At 38.8% G+C, this 17,080-nt stretch overlaps 1 protein-coding gene across 1 annotated transcript; it reads left to right on the forward strand.

The window, feature by feature from the left end:
• Positions 1–1,605: 1,605 nt before the first annotated feature.
• Positions 1,606–16,363, forward strand: BROX (BRO1 domain and CAAX motif containing). Its single transcript, XM_069852751.1, has 12 exons — positions 1,606–1,738; positions 2,869–2,975; positions 4,495–4,591; positions 5,927–6,022; positions 6,671–6,743; positions 7,096–7,201; positions 7,724–7,813; positions 8,616–8,701; positions 10,108–10,189; positions 11,072–11,222; positions 12,611–12,770; positions 13,266–16,363. The coding sequence occupies exons 1-12, from the start codon at positions 1,638–1,640 to the stop codon at positions 13,350–13,352; spliced, it is 1,236 nt and encodes a 411-aa protein (XP_069708852.1). The 5' UTR covers positions 1,606–1,637; the 3' UTR covers positions 13,353–16,363.
• The last annotated feature ends 717 nt before the right edge of the window (positions 16,364–17,080 follow it).

Genomic DNA, 17,080 nt, shown 5'->3' on the forward strand with positions numbered 1-17,080 from the left:
GCTCCACATTAGCAAGAGTTTCGACTGTTACGGGGGTCGTAATAACATTAAAATGAGTCCTTGGAAAGGAACAGAATACGCGTAAGATTTCTGGAAGAATTTATCTATGTGCACATAAGTGGGAAATACACCCTGTCCCAGGTTGTCTCGCTGCGCACGATGGATGGAGATCGCTTCCTCCCGTTGCCCAGCCCTGATAAAGATCGCTTGTTTTCTAAAAGTCCAAAACGAGTCTTAGAGAGTTTATTCGCCGGCAGTTTCGGTACCGGGGTGACGGCGGCGGCAAGGAGAGGAGCTGCTGCGGAGCGCCCGTCCCGCCGAGGTGGGCGTCAGGGCCTGGCCTGGCGCTGCTCCGCAGAGCTGCTTTGGCCAGCAGACCTGCACCGTCTTTTACAACAGTGAACTTGGAGATGCAGTGGTGGAGGCCTTGGAGGTCCCGGGTCCAGTGTCCTGGTTGGAGCAGGGTCAGGGCTTTGTCCGGTGAAGGCTTGAAAGACTTTGAGGACAGAAACTAGATGAGATCTCTGGGCACCTTGTTCCTCAGTTTGACTACTCTCATGGTGACAAAGTTTCTTCTTTTGATACCGAAAATGCCAGGAAATAAACCATCTAAGACTTGTTTTGGAGTTTTAGAAAGCAAGCATCCTTTATCAGGGCTGGACAAATGCTTGACCTTTCATTTGAGGTGGGGAAAAGCTGCAAACAGAGGTGATTACAGAAGACATATCTGCTCAGGACATATCATACTGCGCACAAGACATTATCGTCTCCAAAGAATGAACAGGTTATAGAAAAACACTGTTTGAAAGAAAACATGCTCTCAGAGGGACATTCTGTCTGACTTCCGAAGAACAAAATGGCTTAGATGAAACTTAACTCTACTTTAGCATAAATAAAAAATAATTTACTTTTTGTAATAGTAACAACTTGTTGCATCACGTTTATCCAGTACAGACCTCTCTTGTTTCAGCTTGTGCACATTACGTTTTCCCCTGTGCGCCACTGTTGAAAGCTTGTAAAAACATCTCACTGGAATGCTTATGCTATACATTATATACAAAAGTAGAAGATGGTCTTTTTTGACTATACTCTACCAAATTTCAAGGTCTGTTGCATGTATGTGAATGTGTTCTCAGCAAGAGTTACTGTATAATTGCAGTTTGTCTCAATCAGTGGTGCCGCAATAAAAGCTACTAATATATTGGCCAGACACAATGTGACAATCGCAGTGAATTGAGATGTGCCTGTGAATGACATAGGAAATATTCAGCCTCATGCACAAGGCAGCAGTTGTGCTTTTTTCGAATAAGAATGTGCAGTAATGTAGAGCAAAGGTTGTAGCTTTTTGCCCAACTTAAAACAGCTGCTTCACAAAACATGTATTTCAACAGAGTGAAATTCTCAGACTAAGGAAATGAATGGTGAAGACAGGGCCTGTGAAAACTTGGTGTTTCAAATGGGAAAATAATTTCTTCTCTGGAATTATATGTAAAAGATTGCAGGTTAATTTATTTCCTAGTTGTTTACATTTGGAATATATTTTTGTGAGCACAGCATACCTTAGCTGTACCTGTTTGTACACTTATTAATTTATCTTCACACCTTAGATTTGGCGTGAACAGCTCTAAAAAAAGAAAATGACACACTGGTTTCATCGCAACCCTTTGAAGGCTACAGCTCCTGTTTCCTTCAATTTTTATGGGGTGGCTACCACTCCAGCTGCAACAAAAGTTTGCAAGTAAGTGTCCTTGTGATTAAATTCACTCTCTCTCACATTTTGGATGACATATCTAAGAGCAATGGTTACTCTCCACTTTTTGTTCTGAAGATGACTAGAAACTTGTAGGCTAGGAGACAATGAGACACTCATAATGCTGGGCATATAGTTACAAAGAATTATAGAATCATCAGGTTGGAAAAGACCCACCAGATCATTGAGTCCAACCATTCCTATCAAACACTAAACCATGTCCCTCAGCGCCTCATCCACCCGTCCCCCAAACACCTCCAGGGAAGGTGACTCAACCACCTCCCTGGGCAGCCTGTTTCAGTGCCCAGTGATCCTTTCTGTGAAAAATTTTTTCCTAATGTCCAGCCCAAATCTCCCCTGGGGGAGCTTGAGGCCATTCCTTCTTGTCCTGTCCCCTGTCACTTGGGAGAAGAGGCTAGCACCCTCCTCTCCACAACTTCCTTTCAGGTAGTTGTAGAGAGCAATGAGGAATTATAGGAAGAATGAATTATATGAATAATGAATTATACAGTTTTCAAGGCACTTGAGTGTATAGCAAGGCCTATTATAATAAGGCAGAGGAGAAAGAGTAAACATTTCATTGTCTTTCTGATGACTGTGCATTCTTCTGCAAATGATTACTTAAAATAATTTCCATGAGTGAATAAGGCATTAATGTTCTATTGTAGCTAGGAATACGATGAAAAGGCAGCTTATTTTGCAGATCTTTTCTTATCTTTTCAAATGTTCATCCCATTCTAATGTTGAAGAATGCTCCTGCTTGTTACTTATCTTCCCCTACACCCAGCCTCTTGGTAAATGAAGGCATAGTTATTTTAGTTTTTGTTAGAACATTAGATTGATAATGACTACTGATTACCCATTGCTGTCTGTCCAAAACTGATTGTACTTTTAAATTGAAGAGTCAATCATATGTACCCAGAGGAGAAAAGAAGGTTTGTCTGTATTTATTGGCATTTTCCTTTTAAAGTACACTTCCTTGCCTTCAGATAGGTAGCTTTCTTAGCCAAAAAAGGTGGTGGTATATATGGGCGGATGCGTAATTAGTAGTACATTTCTGGGTAGAATTTCTTAGGTTTCTTTTTTTCTGTTTGTTTTTTTTTTTCACCTCCACACAGCGATTTGAGGTTATCTCGGACACGGCTATTGGAGCTGTTTACAGACTCAAGTTGCAATCCAGAAATTATGAAGAATGCAACTGACTTGTACTTCTCACTTTTGCAAGGTAGGAACGTGCAATACTGCTCATAATTGAGAGATATGTAATTTGAGTTTTATAAAAATTTCTCAGAATATGTATTATGGTAGTCTACTGTGAAGAAACTCCACAGGTCTCAGGAAGGAGTGTATTGTCTTGTGCTTGATACCAATCACCAGGCCTTTTCTACAAGTTCAGTGGCCTTTGTGACTCCATCAGCACTGGGTACTGGCAGTCCTATCCTCTCGCTTTTAGCCTCATTCTGCTTCCTGATGGAGGAGAAAATGTCTGTTTCTTAAGATTGTGGTGAATTACTCCTTAGGTATAAATTTGGTGTATTAATTAGTTGATGGGAGTCACTCTTTAGTGTAAACTTCTGGTTTGTCTAATGCCAAGTAATAGATTTGTTGCAAGTTTACACTTCTGCTGTTGCTTATCTTAGGTATAAATATGTTCTCATTAGATAGTATCTACATTTTCAGTAAATGGTCGCAAGGGACTGTGCTTTCTTTTGAAACCTTCCTCCTGCCAATATTTTAATAGCTCTCTCTTAGCAGTCAGGTGCTCAGACAGGTTTCCTGGGACAGAGTTTGCAGGAATCAGCTGATGCATGGGAACTATGTGATCTTTCACTCTGTGGGAAGGGAAGCAGCTCAAGTTAGTGTAGCACCCTCAGGCTCTGGAAGGATGTAAGCTAGTGAGACTTTCTAGATGAAGGTAACTTAACAGTCCATGTTTCTGCAGTTACGATTTGGAGAGTTTCCTCAGGAAAGCATCATGCTTGGTCACTGAAGTCTTATGCATGTGAAAGTATTAAGTATTTTCTGTCTTTATAAACACGTGACAGCACTTAAAGCTATAATTCCAGTAGCTGCTGTCGCAAGTCTTGCATTTTTCAGGTCTATAAGACTTGATCAGGCCAAGACCAATATTGCTCCTCCCTGAAAAATTCCTTCTTGTGCCTGCATATGCTAGCATTTGAACATCCTGTAGCACGACCTTCATCCCACTGACTGCTGCATTCTAAGCAGCTGGACATGAAGAACCAATTTCCTGTATTTCTGGAGACAAAAGTGATGATTACTAGGCAAGTCCATGCTTACAAGGCCTTTTCCCTCTCCATGTTGGCTAGGCAGCTTTTCCTGGAATTTCCCAATCACTGCAGTGGTGGTAGGCACGGTCACTCGCATACCTTGAGCAGCCTCAGCCATCCCATACCTGGGTCAGTCCAACTTCCAGCCAGTTGCTGTGTGGAATATAAAGACATCTACAAGGTCTTCCTTGAGCAACCAAGGCTCACAGAGTTGAGTTGGTAACCTGTGGGGCAAGGCTTTTCTTGTAGTAGCCAGGCTGGGGCTTTGTATCTCTTGCTCTCAAGATGTTGAGGAATAAAAGCTTGAGTAACGTGAGTTTTTGAGTTCGTACAGCAAGAAACATTCTCTTACCTTTATCTGTATTTTCTCCCCATGCCTTTATTGCTTGTTCCTGTTTCTTTCTTTGAAATTACCTGTCACTATATATTTTTTTAATTATTATTATTCTGTAGGTTTTATCCTTCCACTGGATGACTCTTCCCAAGAAAGCAAGTTGAGATACATTCAGAATTTCAAGTGGACAGACACATTACAAGGACAAGTTCCAAAGTATGTATGCTTTTATGCTCACAGGATATGCAGCTGTTTTATTCTGGTCTGTTATATAGAAGCAGATGTGCCAGCACAGGTGTGAAGGAAAACTTATGAGAGTAACAAAATACCTAACACAAAGTAGTTTCCAAAAATGTGTTGCTTTGCAGTTTTGATAATTGCAGTGCTGTATTCGATCTTCTAACGAGCGTGTTGCTTTTGTGTAAAGGTGTGATAACGGATGATAATGGTAGATGTAACCATTTTATCTTAGTTATCTACAACCTCTGCCTGCAGTTGGCCAGAGCAGTATAAAGAAGAACCTTAAGAGTGTTAGTGAATTCAATATGATAGCATAGATTACTACAGTTTAAGAGGGTTTCTTATGTGATGCTATTGCCTGACCAGTATCTCCTGAGTTTTTTGAAGTACAAACATTGCTGAAGATCTGATTTCATTCTTGTTCTCTGAGGTTCCTAGTATGTGTACTTTAGGTCCTAACAAATAAAGCTTCTATTTTAAGTAGTAGTGCGGATCTGTAACCTTCTGTAACCTGCATTTGTCTCTCACTGTTGTAGGTATTTGTGTTTTATAACCATGCTTACAAGTTTGTCTAGCTTTATCTAAAAGTGCTTAACTTCCTCAAAGCTTTTATTCCCCTTGGACGACAATCTGTTGATTGGGACTCTTGTGATTTTCTTTTGGTCATACACACTTGTTCTTGTGCCAGCATTATTCCTCTGACTCCCACACCTTTCTTTTTAAAGATTACTAGTTCCTAAGCTATACTGAGCTTGTGATTGCATGTTCATTCTTTTTGAATACCATGTTTTTTAGCTTCTGAAATTTCTTGCTGTTTGCACATGCTGTTTGGCTGCAGTTACATAAATACCTGCAATAACATTCATTCGAGGGAGATGTAATAGACTTCAACTTATTAACTTAGCAGCTACAACTTTAGAGTAGACATTCCAAAGCAAGGCTTTCCACAAAATGTGCAATGTTTTTTTTTTTTTTTAAAAAAAAGAGGGAAAAATGTCAGCCACACCCAAAGCTAAACAAATATCAAGTTACTGTTTTAAAATAAAAGTTCCCCAATGGCAAGGGTAAGCATCTGAATGTGGGAAATTATAATTGTGAGCTCTTAAAGATAATAAGTAAAAATTGAACTCTCTTTTAGGCAGTTCAGCAAGGAAGACGTTCTGAGTTGGAAATTGTTGACTTCTCTCCATAAAATATTTTTTGTTCAAGAAATGTCAACCTATGCAATGTGAGCTATAGCCAGAGAACTTGTCAGAATAAAATGAAAAGCATTAAATTGTTTGGGGTTTTTTTTGTCTTGTCTTTCTTTAGTGCCCAGCAGGATGCAGTGTTTGAACTGGTTTCCATGGGATTTAATGTAGCCCTGTGGTACACAAAATATGCATCAAGACTCGCTGGAAAAGGAGAGTAAGTGATTTTCTCTTCCTAGTAATTCCTTCACAGTGTTATTCCATCAAAAAAATTAGGAATTTCTGAGTTTTGGCTGCTGTAGTGCATGTCCAGCTGAGACAGCAGGGGCTTAAGGAGTCAGTTGGCTTTCATTCATGTGCTAGAATGTCCAAGTGCACTTCAGTGCCTACTTGCATCTGTGAAAAACCGTGTGACTGTGGTAGAGAAGGCATCAGTAATTAATACACCTTTCATCAATCCTGCTCTAAATGTGCAGGTACAAAACTGATATTCTCAAAATCCAACTTTGCTGACTTTTAGCGTAACAGATTTCTAAAGCTTTGGCTTTTAACGCTGAGACTACTTTTACTTGGAAGGCATTACAAGGTCTTGCATTTCTTTTTTTAAGTGAATTCTATTTGATTATTTAATGATGGGACACTGTAATAAACTTCCTTACCATGAGGGCAGCGCAGCTGTAGGACAATTTAGTAAAAGAATTAGTAGAGTCTCTGTTCCCGAAGGATTCGATATTCAGCTGTACAAAGAAATAAGTAACCTGATCTACTGTTTGCAGTATTCCTACTCCAAAGCAGAAGGTGGGACTAAATGACACCTAGAGATTCTTTCTAACTAAAATTTCATTGATTCATTTTATATTCTTAGTATAACAGAAGATGAAGCAAAAGATGTTCACAGAAGCCTGAAGATAGCAGCTGGGATTTTTAAACACTTGAAGGTACAAAACCCGTCTTTGCTGTCCGTTCTTTGTGTTCTCTCCAAGTACTTGACTTTTTGTCCTAGAAAAGCCTTTGGTTTTCTGATAAGGTTACAGAGTAAACAAATGCCTCAAACTACGTAAAGGGTACTGGAAAAAGATGGATATTAGTATGTTGTGCTACCACTCAATCCCTGCTGCAGTTTTTCTGTCAGTGGAAGAGTTATTGGTCTGTCTGCCCAGCAGCACATGCAGCAGTACAGTCTTTGGACCTTCGCTCAGTGTCCCATCCATTGAGGAATAAGGGACTTGCTTTGCATTGGCAGCAATAGTATTAAGCCTAAACTAACTTTGAGACTTGCTTTGTATTTAGGAAAGTCATATTCCAAAATTGATTACACCTGTAGAAAAGGGAAGAGATTTAGAAGCCCGACTTATAGACTCGTGCATCATACAGTGCCAAGCGGAAGCTCAAGAAGGTATCTTCCAATATGTGTGTTTGTCGGGGGTGGGAAATGACAGTCTTTGAGGGTTACTTTATCTCATGAGGTCATCTTGGCAGCAGTGCCACTTCTTTTCTTTTCCTGAAGTGCTGTGGCTTAGTGGGACAGGTTGCTTTTAAAGAAACTTAAGTTACAATTACAGGAGGAGAATGCCAAAAATCAGTCTGGTATTATAAATGTAACCACTGTGGAAGAACTTGTGTGTGACATTCCTCCCCTCTTCTTTTTTCCTGTCATTGTAGTCTCTTCACTACCATTCTTAGTTCCTTTACTTTAAAATACTTGCAGTTTCTGTTTACCAGCTAGTCTTCAGACTAATCTTCCTTCACCTTTTCTGTTAATTTGGAATCATTCTATCCAAGAAACAATGTCTTTATCCCACAGTTTGCTTGACTGCACAATAGTTGTTTTCTGCTCATGGAGGGGTTTTAAAATGCTAAATGCCTCTGCTGACATTTTCACTTAAACTTGAATACTGTGATGTGGGTTTTTTTTTAGTGACAATTGCTCGGGCTATTGAGCTGAAACACAATCCAGGACTAATAGCTGCTCTTGCTTATGAAACGGCTAACTTCTACCAAAAAGCTGGTAAGTGCCTTGGTTTGTATCCTTAGTGACCTGGTTTTTGCATTCTTGCCAGCAAATATACTTCAACGTGTGTCAGTTGTGATATTAACACTGTTTCTCAGTGGATCTGCTTTATATACTTAGCTTCTGTTTAGCATATTTAAGATTTCAGTTATTACTATAACAGATATATTTTGATAAGGCCTTTTGTTTTGGTGGGAAACTTTTTCTGTTGCTAATGGTAGAAAATGTTAGTGAGGAGAGATAGAAGACAGAGTAACATCTTGAGATTATGTAATAACAGCTGACAAACAAATGACTTGATGTAAATGACATGCATTTCAGCTGATTTTGGGCAGCAGAATATGATGCAGACTGTAAAATGTGTAGCAGTTTAATTATGTGCGTCCTTCCACATAAGTAAGCTGATCTGCGGGCTTGCTGAAGCAAGTGGGAAAAGTGCAGAAATACGGGATTCAATGTAAGAGATGGAATATTGTAGCATATGTAGGACTTCGTAAGTTGCTACTTGAAATTAAACTAGTTATAAGCTTTAAAAAGCTGCCTAAAATACTTAAGAAAATTGGTCTTCCAAACTTAGTGGACAGCAGTTTCAGGGATTCTGGTGACAACTGCCTGATAGCTCAATAAGCTGCATGGTTTTGCTTGTTTTCTCATAGTGTGTTTGCAGGAGTGATTTAGGTCATTTGATTCTGGCTACTTTATAGTTAAGACCTATTGCTAAGTTTTAGAATTCTCATCACTGAGTTTGGGGGGATTTTTCTTTTTGGAAATGTCTTAAGGAATAACTTTGTGTTCATAGATCAAACATTATCCAGTTTGGATCCAATTTATGCAGGTAAATGGAGGAAGTACTTAAATTTGAAGAACTGTTTCTATATGGCCTATGTAAGTACTTCTGCTGAGAGCAGATACAGTTTTTAATGTTGTCTAAGGGTGTGGGATAGGGAATGGGGGCTAAGCATTGCCTTGACTTTCCTTCCATGCTGTGAAGAGAGACTATGCAGTGTCAGAGGCATTTGAAGTACTATGGTTGAGCCAAGTGAAATTACTGCAGTGTGGAATTTATTGTCATTACATATCATTAAGTGAAGCAGTTCAGGTTGAGCATAATACTCGTCTTCCGTTATCTGTGTTGCGGTCTGGTTCTAGGTATAATTCAGAGCTGGTCACCTTTTTAAAGGACTTGAATGAAGGTGCATTGAGTAACGTTAGGTACCATTCCAACTGCTGTCCCTTTTTGGCTGACTGATCTTTTAGCAAGTGTAGCGCACCCTTGGGATCATCAGCTTCTCAATTTGCTGTTTATCTCTTGTAGCCTGTAATCTGTCCCTTTCAGGGTGATGCTTCAGGTGTCCATGCCTGTGGCGGGAGGGTTAAAATTAGATGATCTTTAAGGTCTCTTCCAACCCAAACCATTTGTGATTCTATACCGTGAAAAAAGCGCAAATTAAACTGTTAACAGAATTGTTTTTTTCTTAAGTTAAACCTGTAGCTAAAAGCTGATTGCTTTATTAGCAAGTTTGAAAGATGAGAGCGGGTCAGAACTGTGATACTTTTTCTTGTTTGTTTTTTTTTTTTGATTTGTGCAGTATAGGCAAGAGTAGATTTAAGTAATGTTTGTCATACTGTGAGAACTGACACAAAAAGAAGGTATTCAAGGTAGGCATTAGTCCATGGGATTTTTCTTTCACCTATGGTATTTAGTATTTAAACTTGGCAACTCTTGATAATGGAAAAGAAGGCGTTCAGGTTGTCACAGGAATATAGTTCTATCTTCAAGCATAAGTGTGAAGGAATGGGACTTTTTAGGGTGGGAAAGTTATTTGGACTACTGTAAAATATCTGAAGCAGCAGAAATGCGTCATATTTTCTGGATGTTTGTTGCAGATTCAGTTTTTGAGTTTTCAGGTAGTTTTAGTTTCTGGAGTCTTTGCTTTGTAAACTTGACTGGAGTTCGTCCTCTTTCTGTGATGAGTCTTAATGCTGCACATTGATACAGTGACAGAGAGAGGTTTGAACTAGTCTTTATACTAGTGCTTCTGTTAAACAGCCTTAATGAAGCTCAGAGTTACTCTGGACCTGAAACAGGTTGCTTCATACATACTTCATGGCGTTTGTGTTGACCTGCTTTGTCCAGTGAATGCTGCCTTAACTTGCATTCCCAAATTGTCAGCCATCTGCAGGGAATGGCAGCTTCAAAGACATGCAGCTCTGATGTAAGAAAGAGCAGAAGTTAATTGGTGCAGGAATTGCCTGATGATGTTGGTAGTGATTTTGTCCTCTCCCATTAGGCATACTGTTACCATGGTCAGACTTTACTGGCGAGTGATAAATGTGGGGAAGCAATCAGATCTCTGCAGGAAGCAGAAAAATGTAAGTTTGAGTGAGACTGGATTACACAGTCTCATCATGACATGCCTGTTTTATTTTGGTGTATCACGTTTATTTGGTCCCCCATAAACTTAAGATTTTCTGTGTCACCTGATGAAAATCCAGTATGCTTTTGAATAGAGGCAGTATATTCTTTTTTGATCTTGACAAAGACCGCCTTTCATAACAGTGCTGCAGAAACTTTCATCTTTGCTTCTCAGCCTGTTAACCTGTTTAAAATCAAATAGTCTTTACAATAACTTGTTTCTTTTCTATTAATTTCAAATGAAGATTAAGGCAAGTTCAGGGTCTTCTGCCCATCCTCCTCTCTTCAAAGCTATTGTTACCTCAATGCCTGAACCGCATAAGCTTAACCACAATGTATAAAAAAATGTTCAAATCACCAAACCAAAACCATTTAATATTATTTTAAAAAATAAATAAAAATAAGTTACTAAGGAAAATCCAAGTTGGATTGTTTGCAGTGAAACAAATCCTGTGGTTTTTACTGTTCCTGCTGTTCAGAGGAGAGTGCTTCCTTATTTGGGGGCATCAACCATGTGTGGACACTGTTATACCCTCTCCCCTCCCCCCCATCATATGGCACAGTTCTTAGGCTTATTGTTGGATTTTGCACCACAAGTAGGAATGCTTTCCTGCATCTTCTTACCCAAAATGCTGTCTGGGTTTTTTTCCTGTTTCTAGTCACTTTTTGGAAGCGGTAAATCTTGGCTGGAAGTGCTGCCTTTGAGGTAGTTTACTTTTGTTTCTAAGAAGCAAGAAGCCAAGTGGGTTCTAGTATCTGCTAGAACTGAAGCACTGTAGATCAGAATCGTGATTTAACAGTCATTTAAATTATTTTTATTGCATTTCTTTCCTGCAAAGTTTTTGCCAAGGCTGAAGCATTGTGCAAAGAATATGGAGAAACCAAAGGGCCTGGGACTACTGCCAAACCTTCTGGACATCTCTTCTTTAGGAAATTAGGAAGTTTGGTTAAGAACACGCTAGAAAAATGCCAGAGAGAGAATGGATTCATGTAAGTAATTCATGGTTGGTATAGTACTCTATATGAACTGTTATTACCTCATTTGCATTTATTTCAAGCTGGGATGGTAAAGTTTTACTCTCCAGTTCTTTATATTCCTTTAGGGCATGGCAAGTAGCTTAAAGATAGTTTAGCAATTCTGTAGTTTTCTCTTAGTATGATTTGCTATTTGTCTGTGTTATAACCCTCCCTGTGTTCTGTGCCAGTTCAGCAGGGTAGATTGTACAGATGTGCTGCAGAGGTTGAGCAGTTTTCTTCCTTCATTCCTCAGACACTTTGTTTCTTTTCCTTCTGCACAAGAGAAAGTCCTCCAGACCTTGCTGTGTTGCTCTAATGGCCTCCTGACAGCTGCTGGGATACAGTAGATGAAAGAGGACAGAGGGGAAATGTGGAAGACTGGAGTTGATTGTGTTTTGACTTCCCTGCTAGGAATCATGCCTTCAGTGAAGAGTATGCTTGGGGTGCTAGGAGCTTTACTAGTCTAAGTATAATTAATATTGTCAATATATATAAAATCCCTTCCATAAAGAGTTCAGAAGCAGTTTAAAATAGCAAGATTAACTTGGCTTTAAAATTCTTTTGCTCATTTTTTTTCTCCTCTCCCCTCCTCTTATGATTTAGTAGTCCATAACAGGTTTGTTATTTCCGTTTTTAAAGGGCTGCATAATACAGAATTGACTTAAATAGAAAGGATTCAAGCTGAAATAAATAGGAAAAGAAATTCTTTACTCTGCTTTAGTTCCAATAGCCATTGTCATAGCTTTCAGGAGATTTCAGCAAATCCATGCCCCTCTAGAAACAAACTTTGAAAAAAAACCCAAAAACTAAAACAAAACCCTGATAACCAGTGACTGTTATGGGAGATGTGCGCTCTGCTGCAGCATGGGAAGTAAAGGAACACGTGTCAGTATTTGTCAGTTTTCAGCCCTTGTTTGGTTTGCCTAGGAGGGATTTATACCCTCATTCAGGCTTTCTCTTGTAGCAAGTCTTTGTGGGTTTTGTAGTGTCATTGCTGTTAAGCACTGTGGCACATTAAAACTGGTTTAGGAAAAGAACTGACCTCTTCATTTTTCTGGGGAAGTGGTATAAATCCTCATTTGGATTTTGAAGGTCTTTTTGGCCAAAAGGTGTTCTTCTCATTGAAGCACTGGGAATAAAGATTATCAAGTAAGAAAAACCCCACATAAATACTGAGAAGGAATTGCTTTTGGTTTTGTGAATCTTATTATTGGAATGCATGTTGGACAATGCCCTCATGAAATGTAAGAGAGCAGAAGTGGTTGCCTCTGAAAACCCCGATTGTTTTTCTTTAGAATTGCAAACAAGACTTGCAGAGATAGTGCATTGTGTTTTAAATGTATTGCTGTATTCTATTACAGCTATTTTCAGAAGGTGCCAGCAGAAGCTCCCCAGTTGGAATTAAAAGCAAACTATGGTTTAGTAGAGCCTATTCCTTTTGAATTTCCTGCCTTGAATGCACATTGGACTCCTGAAACACTTGGGGCATTTGATCTCACCAAGATGCCAAAGGATGATGCTGTAAGATAACCTTATGTACTGTTTTCTGTCGTTAGCTTTATTCTGTGTGTAATACAGAGTTACTTTTTTGCTCTCTTTGATGCTCCCCAGTTCACTGCAGGGCATAGACACGAGGCTAACACTGAGCTCATGTTTCTGCTGTGCCAGGAGGCAAGTCAGTTAACCTCTCTGTCACACTGTCAGTATCTAGAAATGAGGAATAATTTTTTTTTCCTGAGTCCTGTATTGGAGGAAATTCTTTAATGTGTGTAAGATGCTGAAACGTTACAGTGAATGCTATAAAAAGATCCTTTTCTAGAAAAAGATTCATTTAAGTGTACTGAAATAGAGAATATTTGGCTTTTCTCCCTTGCTTGAGGCTTGCCTAAAGCCTTCAGCCTTGAAAAGAGAGGGTACTGTTAGATTAGAGTATGTAAAGTCAGCTGTGGGTAAATACTGTGCAGACACAGTGGTTTGTTCCTGTGGTATTTAAGTTTTATTTCTTCTTGTTTGCAGGCTAAACCAAAACCAGACGAAGAAGTAAAACCTCTGAAGGAACCAGATATAAAGCCTCAAAAAGACAGTGGATGCCAGATTTCTTAAGTGCCATAAGTGCTCTGAGTTCACTTTGAAACTGTATTCATTAGACTCTGGGGTTTTAGTTCTGGTCTCCCTTTTTCTGATTCTTCTTTTTTTAATTTAGAAGACTAATTTAATTGAGTTTTGTTTGTATATGTCTATCTTGCTTGAGAATGTGGTGGATTTATAAGAGTTTATTTATATCTGACTTATTTGTGGTTTCAGTAGGGTTTCATAGAATGAGTGGGTTTAAAATGTTCCTATTGTGCCTCTAGAGAATTTATTTTTGTGGGTTTAGTTTCTACCCACAAGTAGCAAAGGAAGTATCATGATTGTAATACTTGAGGAGTTTTCCATTAGATTATATGCTATATATCATGCCAAATTCTGCAAACAAAAGTTTATATGAACAGTAATAATTATTCAGGTTTTGTCATTCGCGCTTAACACCCTGGTGTGTTCTGATTCACTTAATTATAGTGAGTGAAGAATATCTGGGTTTGGTTTTTAACACCCTTGTGGTATTTCACAGGATTTGCACAGAACTTGGAAAACCTTAAGTTCTGTGTAACTGAAGCACACTTCACATTCTTCTGGAACAATTAGCTTCTCTTCTTCCCCCTAGAGATTAGGGTTCTTGTATCACAGATTATAGTAAGGTATGTTAGCTTGTCTGTCCTTAAATTAAAATCTTTTAATATTAAAATGTATGTGAAGGTGACGCAGTAAGTTACATCAAAGTGCTTAAAAGTAATGCATTGTGGTGTTATTCATTCAAAGTTTTTGAATGTTGAAAGATTTGGTAAGTTTGCAAGCTGCAGATAGTTAAAATCTCCTGGCACGAGAAAAGCTCCATTTGATGTTGTATTTCCATCTGGGTAATTTCTATAAGAAGCTGTTAGGAGAACAGGGACGAAAGATGAGCTGGAGAGCTGATGGTACAACTGGGAAACCAAGCTCTAGGTTTCCTTTATGCCATATGTAAACAGTGCTTTCTCAGCTTTTGCACTGAAATCAGCTCCTTATGAAGAGAACTTGCCAAAAGCCAAGCCCAGTCAAGACTGAGAAAGTATTTTGTGTAGAACTAGCTTCTTCCATTTCTGCCTCCTGTGGAAAATGTGATAACATCTTAGGAGCTGAGCACTCCAAAACACCCGTGTCAACAAAAACATAGCTTTCTGGTTTGCCATAAATGCAAAAGAATGTGATGCATGTGTTGAAGTGAGGTTTTGTAATCTCTGAATACCTGTTGCTGTGCTTCACTTTACCCAAGAAACTGAACAGCCTGAAAATGTTCCTGTTTCAACAAAACATGATGGCATACGCAGTTATGATGTATACTGTAAACACATTCCTCGCTTTGTTCTGCTTGGATTGGTTCGTCTTCCACTGTGGCGTAATTCAGTGCTTCTGTTTCAAGGCTTTCATGGGACTTTGAGTAACTCAGCTTAGAGGGCAGATGTGTAGCTTCTTGAAGGCCTGTGGAACAAAAGCTTTTGAGGACGTGAATGGGGAATTCAAGACTCTTCCTTAAGATACTGGACCAAACTACAGAATTCATTGCTGTAAAAGGATCTTAATGTTGGCAGTTGTGGGTGAATCAAATGCAGAACTCATTGCTTCCAGTGATGGATTTTTCTTTCAGCCAGTTCTGCACACAAAAATAAGTGTAATATCAGCTGAGTAGCTTTGGAAGAAGTTTTGCTTCTATGAGGGCTTGGATGAGTAGAGGATAATGAGCATTGAGAAGAATTTATATCTAAAATGGGACCATTTCTTCTGATGCTGCACAGGGGCCTAGGTGTGTTTTATGAAGAGTTACTCAGATTTGTTCATAACTTGATCAGCTGAATTCTTAACTTCTTGCATTGTTGAAAGACCAGCTTAGGTTTTGCCAGAATGGAGTGGAGCTATGATGCTTGCGTATGCAGGTTTTATTTCTCCTAAAAACTTAATTACAGCTGTAGTCATCTACATTTGTTTAGCCTGCCCTCTTAGCCTGATCAAGATGCAGTTAATTCAGTGTCATAACCACAACTTTTTAGATACTCATTGTTTTGCAGGTGCTTGTGTGTAAATACATACATATCTCAACCTAATTAATTTTCTTTAGATTCCATTTTTCCTCCTACTCTCATTTTCCCTTCAATCTGGTCCGCATTGTGGTGCAGACTTACCATTGTTTGCTAATGCATGTGTGGGTGCTGCGACTCATTTCTAATGAGGCTTTTGCCCATGGATATATTTTAGTATATGAATATCTTAAAATAAAATTAACAGATAATGACTAAATCATTTCCAAGCAACTCCTTAGGAGAGATTATTTTATGGACTTGCAATTCCTAATTCTTTGGACACTTTCTCAGACCAAGTGGTTTGTTTGAATCAAATTCACTGTAAATTGTTTGAGGCATAACCAAGTGGGTCGTGTCAGATTATGGCATTATTTAAGCCTAGCTTCTTATGCCATAGCCATTTCGGTAAGTATGATGTAGTAGTTTAAAAATAGACTAATGGGACAAACTAATTCACTTAACATGTGTTGCTTTTCAAGACAAACTTTGTTTACTTGTGGTTAAAATGTTATGGCAAACATAGGATAGTTTTGCCAAAAAATAAGAAACTGGAGACTGTTTAGTTTGTGAAGTATAGCAAACTATGAGTCAACAAGCAGTTTTTTCTTTGATTGTGTTGGGTAGTAGCAAAAATTGTTGTAAATAATACGTAGATTAACTGTCTACTATGCATGGGCGAATTGATGGGGAGTTGCAGTTAATCTGGAAACCTAGAAACCTAGCAGCCATGTTCCTTCTATTGTGATTTCCTTTAGTAATTTTTAAGAATAAGGTATTTTGAATGGTGACTTTTTAATACTCTAATGCTGCAAGAGCCTGTTTTTGTGGCTTCTCTCTGGTTTTAGAGGGCCTCATGGCTAAAACTGCAAATCTTGTTGGTGTAAATAGTCTTTAAATTTGTGCTGGTCTGAACCAGGACAGGACTGCAGCTAAATAAAATACAGAGTGCTGGGCCGTCTATTTTGTGCTTTCAGAAATGCAGTGATTGTCTTTAATCTACTATAAAGCAAAGCGGTAAGCTCTTTTGAGATTTCTATTTCAATACCGTCGTTCATGTACTTTAATACACTTCCTCCATGTTTCATATTCTTGGGTTTACAGTAGTTAATCTCCATCCAGTACGCGACACTCCTAGAACTGAGGGACTAAATTTGGCCCTTGGATGCTGATGTCTGCCTCTCGCTGGATTCAGTAGAGGAGTTTTGCTTCTTAGCCTAAGGATGACGTTTGGTCACTTAAATGTTTAGCATGAATATGTGGTGCATCTATAATGATGGTATTGGTTCATAGGATAAGCAAGGAAACAGGTCTCTAGATCTGTGTAGAATATAGCCAACTTTGCACTTTAGGTCTAAATTTCTGATCTTGCCATTTCAGTACAATACAGTATGGTTGTAGATACTCCTTCCTCTCATTTTAGTATTGTTGCACTGATTTCAGGACTGTGTTAGTGATAAGGTTTTTATGGGAGACATTAGTAAAATGTGTTTTTAATTGTGTATAAAATAAACTCATGAAGCATATCTCTGCCTTAGTATTGGGGGAGCGTGAGGGGAGGCAGTAATTCATCTGCTTTCTGTGACAATTCAGAGAAATAAGTTTGTCTGTTGGCTGTGGTGATACTTTTCATCCCACTGCTGCACCTAGTATCTAAAGAGAAGTTTCAGCATTAACATA

Source organism: Phaenicophaeus curvirostris, chromosome 2 (assembly GCF_032191515.1).
Source record: "Phaenicophaeus curvirostris isolate KB17595 chromosome 2, BPBGC_Pcur_1.0, whole genome shotgun sequence".
NCBI lineage: Eukaryota > Metazoa > Chordata > Aves > Cuculiformes > Cuculidae > Phaenicophaeus > Phaenicophaeus curvirostris.